The 2744-nt window shown below is 35.2% G+C and overlaps 1 protein-coding gene across 1 annotated transcript in view; it reads right to left on the reverse strand.

The window, feature by feature from the left end:
- Window positions 1-1440: 1440 nt before the first annotated feature.
- The window catches only part of LOC107699023 (calcium/calmodulin-dependent 3',5'-cyclic nucleotide phosphodiesterase 1A-like), a 64520-nt gene continuing 63216 nt past the window's right edge, over window positions 1441-2744 (reverse strand). The window contains exon 15 of the mRNA XM_016500181.1: window positions 1441-2031. Within this exon, the coding sequence (XP_016355667.1) occupies window positions 1763-2031 (269 nt within the window). The 3' untranslated portion in view covers window positions 1441-1762. The remainder of the gene's footprint in view (window positions 2032-2744) is intronic.

Here is a 2744-nt window from a genome sequence, read left to right on the forward strand (position 1 = left end):
CAGGAATAAAGCCCAGGAAGCAAATGGGTAGCGTTGCGTTTCACAGGGATTAAAGTGTTTCGTCGCTACGACGGATTTCCGTCAGTTCATAAAGACAGTCACTTGCTTCATTCCTGAATGATTCAGCCGTTCGAACGAATCAATTGAATGAATGATTCAGTGATAAAATCAGTGACTTGCCGCCACCTGCTGGCGGATTTAGTTTCATTTTTAGCGTATAATTTCAGTTATTTAAATTTATTACATTTAAATTTAATATTTCTGTATTCAAAATTGTATATTTAAAACATTAATCTCCACATGAATTTATGAATTTAATTGCACTCATGCCACCTCTGAGCCTCATTAAATGTCAGGAAATGGACCTACAAGCCACTTTTGTGTTCTTCTGTGCCACCTCTGTGGTATAAATTAATTTATTAATACTAATTTCATATGATTTCAAACTTCAAACTAATTTCAAACTTATTTGGCTTATTCTACTTCTTATTATATTGTTTTAAATAGAAATTAAAAAATTTTAAATTTTTGAATTTGACAGATGAAAATGATGCCATTATGAAGGTAAAAAGAAAATACTCCTGTAAGTCACTTTAAGGAGTCAAATGCCACCTCGTATTAGGAAGGCAAATTTTTGATCAAAATTTTTGATTATTGATCAGAAGGTGCTCCTACATTTTTTAATTAGGAGGACAAGCGCTCCTGACTGAAATTATACGCTAAAAATGAAACTAAATCCGCCAGCAGGTGGTGGCAAGTCACTGATTTTATCACTGAATCATTCATTCAATTTATTACTTTGAACGGCACCTGCTGGCGGATTTAGTTTCATTTTTAGCGTATAATTTCAGTTATTTAAATTTATTACATTTAAATTTAATATTTCTGTATTCAAAATTGTATATTTAAAACATTAATCTCCACATGAATTTATGAATTTAATTGCACTCATGCCACCTCTGAGCCTCATTAAATGTCAGGAAATGGACCTACAAGCCACTTTTGTGTTCTTCTGTGCCACCTCTGTGGTATAAATTAATTTATTAATACTAATTTCATATGATTTCAAACTTCAAACTAATTTCAAACTTATTTGGCTTATTCTACTTCTTATTATATTGTTTTAAATAGAAATTAAAAAATTTTAAATTTTTGAATTTGACAGATGAAAATGATGCCATTATGAAGGTAAAAAGAAAATACTCCTGTAAGTCACTTTAAGGAGTCAAATGCCACCTCGTATTAGGAAGGCAAATTTTTGATCAAAATTTTTGATTATTGATCAGAAGGTGCTCCTACATTTTTTAATTAGGAGGACAAGCACTCCTAATTACAAGAAGAAAAAAACTGTTTCTTAAACTGGGTGTGTGACAGGTATGGCTGAGGAATGGGGTTTGGTCGACGAAAAATTAGGTAAATAAGTTACCAATCATACATTCAGGAATGAAGCAAGTGACTGTCTTTATGAACTGACGGAAACCCATCGTAGCGACGAAACACTTTAACCCCTGGTTTTAGGGACTCGCTAAATCCTCCTCAAGGGGACGATAGAGAACTGTCTCCAGCAATAACACAGTCGCAATGACAACACTGCACACTACCGTCTCTATGATGTGCTGCGTGGACATTCTGCGCATCCGTCTGCACAATTAGCCCTCTGAGCCCGAGAGTATAATAGCATTACAATACAATGAGGACAATGCTATATACATCATCCTGTTTCTGATTAAAAACATTCAGGCTTGGCACCGTCCGTGGGACGTCAGGCGCTTTTGCCGTTCCAAGGCAGAGTTTCTGAGCTGTGCTCCTCTGGCGAGCCGTTGCCTGGTCCCTCTGTTGGGGACTGGGAACTCTGGTCCAAAGAGTCCTGGGAAGAGTGAGTGGAGTCCGTATTGTTCAGTTCGTTAAGGGACTTTGACTCCGAGTCGTGACTCCCTCTGGCTGGACTGCTGCGGGACAGTGTGACTTGTGTGTTTCTCATGGGCTCCTCTTCCAGGTCTGACATTCTCTCGTGTTGTTTGTTGGCCAACTCTGGGAAGAGACAGGAAGTGAGATCAGCTATAGGACAGTATGTTATCCTGGGCACTATATCTCACCAAACACAACTGATGGGTCACTATTCAATAGGGGAAAAATGGTGGTGAAAACATTTTCACTCGGAAATTACAAGTAAATTTCAAGAATAATGACAGAATCGGCAAGTAACACTGAAATGAACAGGAAATTTTGAAGCAGAAAGACAAACAATATTTTTTTTCTTTTTTGTTTACAGTGTAACAAGCAAAAGGGTCATGTGTCTGTGGAAGAGTTGTTATATTTTGAAAGAATGCAATAGAAGTTAAGTTCAAGAATTTGTGGCATAATGCTAATTAGAGCTGCAAAACAATTAAAGGTGGGGTAAGCGATTTCTGGTAGCCAATGTTGACATTTGAAATCACTTTTGAAAAATCACTTACCCCACCTTTAACCACGATTACTCGCATTCAAAATAAAAGTTGATGTTTACATACTATGTGTGTGTGTACTGTGTATATTTATTGTGTATATATAAATACTAGTGCTGTCAAACGATTAATCACATACAAAATAAAAGTTTTTGTTTGCATAATATATGTGTGTGTTCAGTGTATATTTATTATGTATATATAATACACACACATACAGTATGTATTTTGAAAATATTTACGTCTATATATTCATATAATTTATATTATAAATAAATATATTTAATATATAAACATAAA

The sequence above is a fragment of the Sinocyclocheilus anshuiensis genome, unplaced genomic scaffold, assembly GCF_001515605.1.
Source record: "Sinocyclocheilus anshuiensis isolate Anshui unplaced genomic scaffold, SAMN03320099.WGS_v1.1 scaffold18, whole genome shotgun sequence".
NCBI lineage: Eukaryota > Metazoa > Chordata > Actinopteri > Cypriniformes > Cyprinidae > Sinocyclocheilus > Sinocyclocheilus anshuiensis.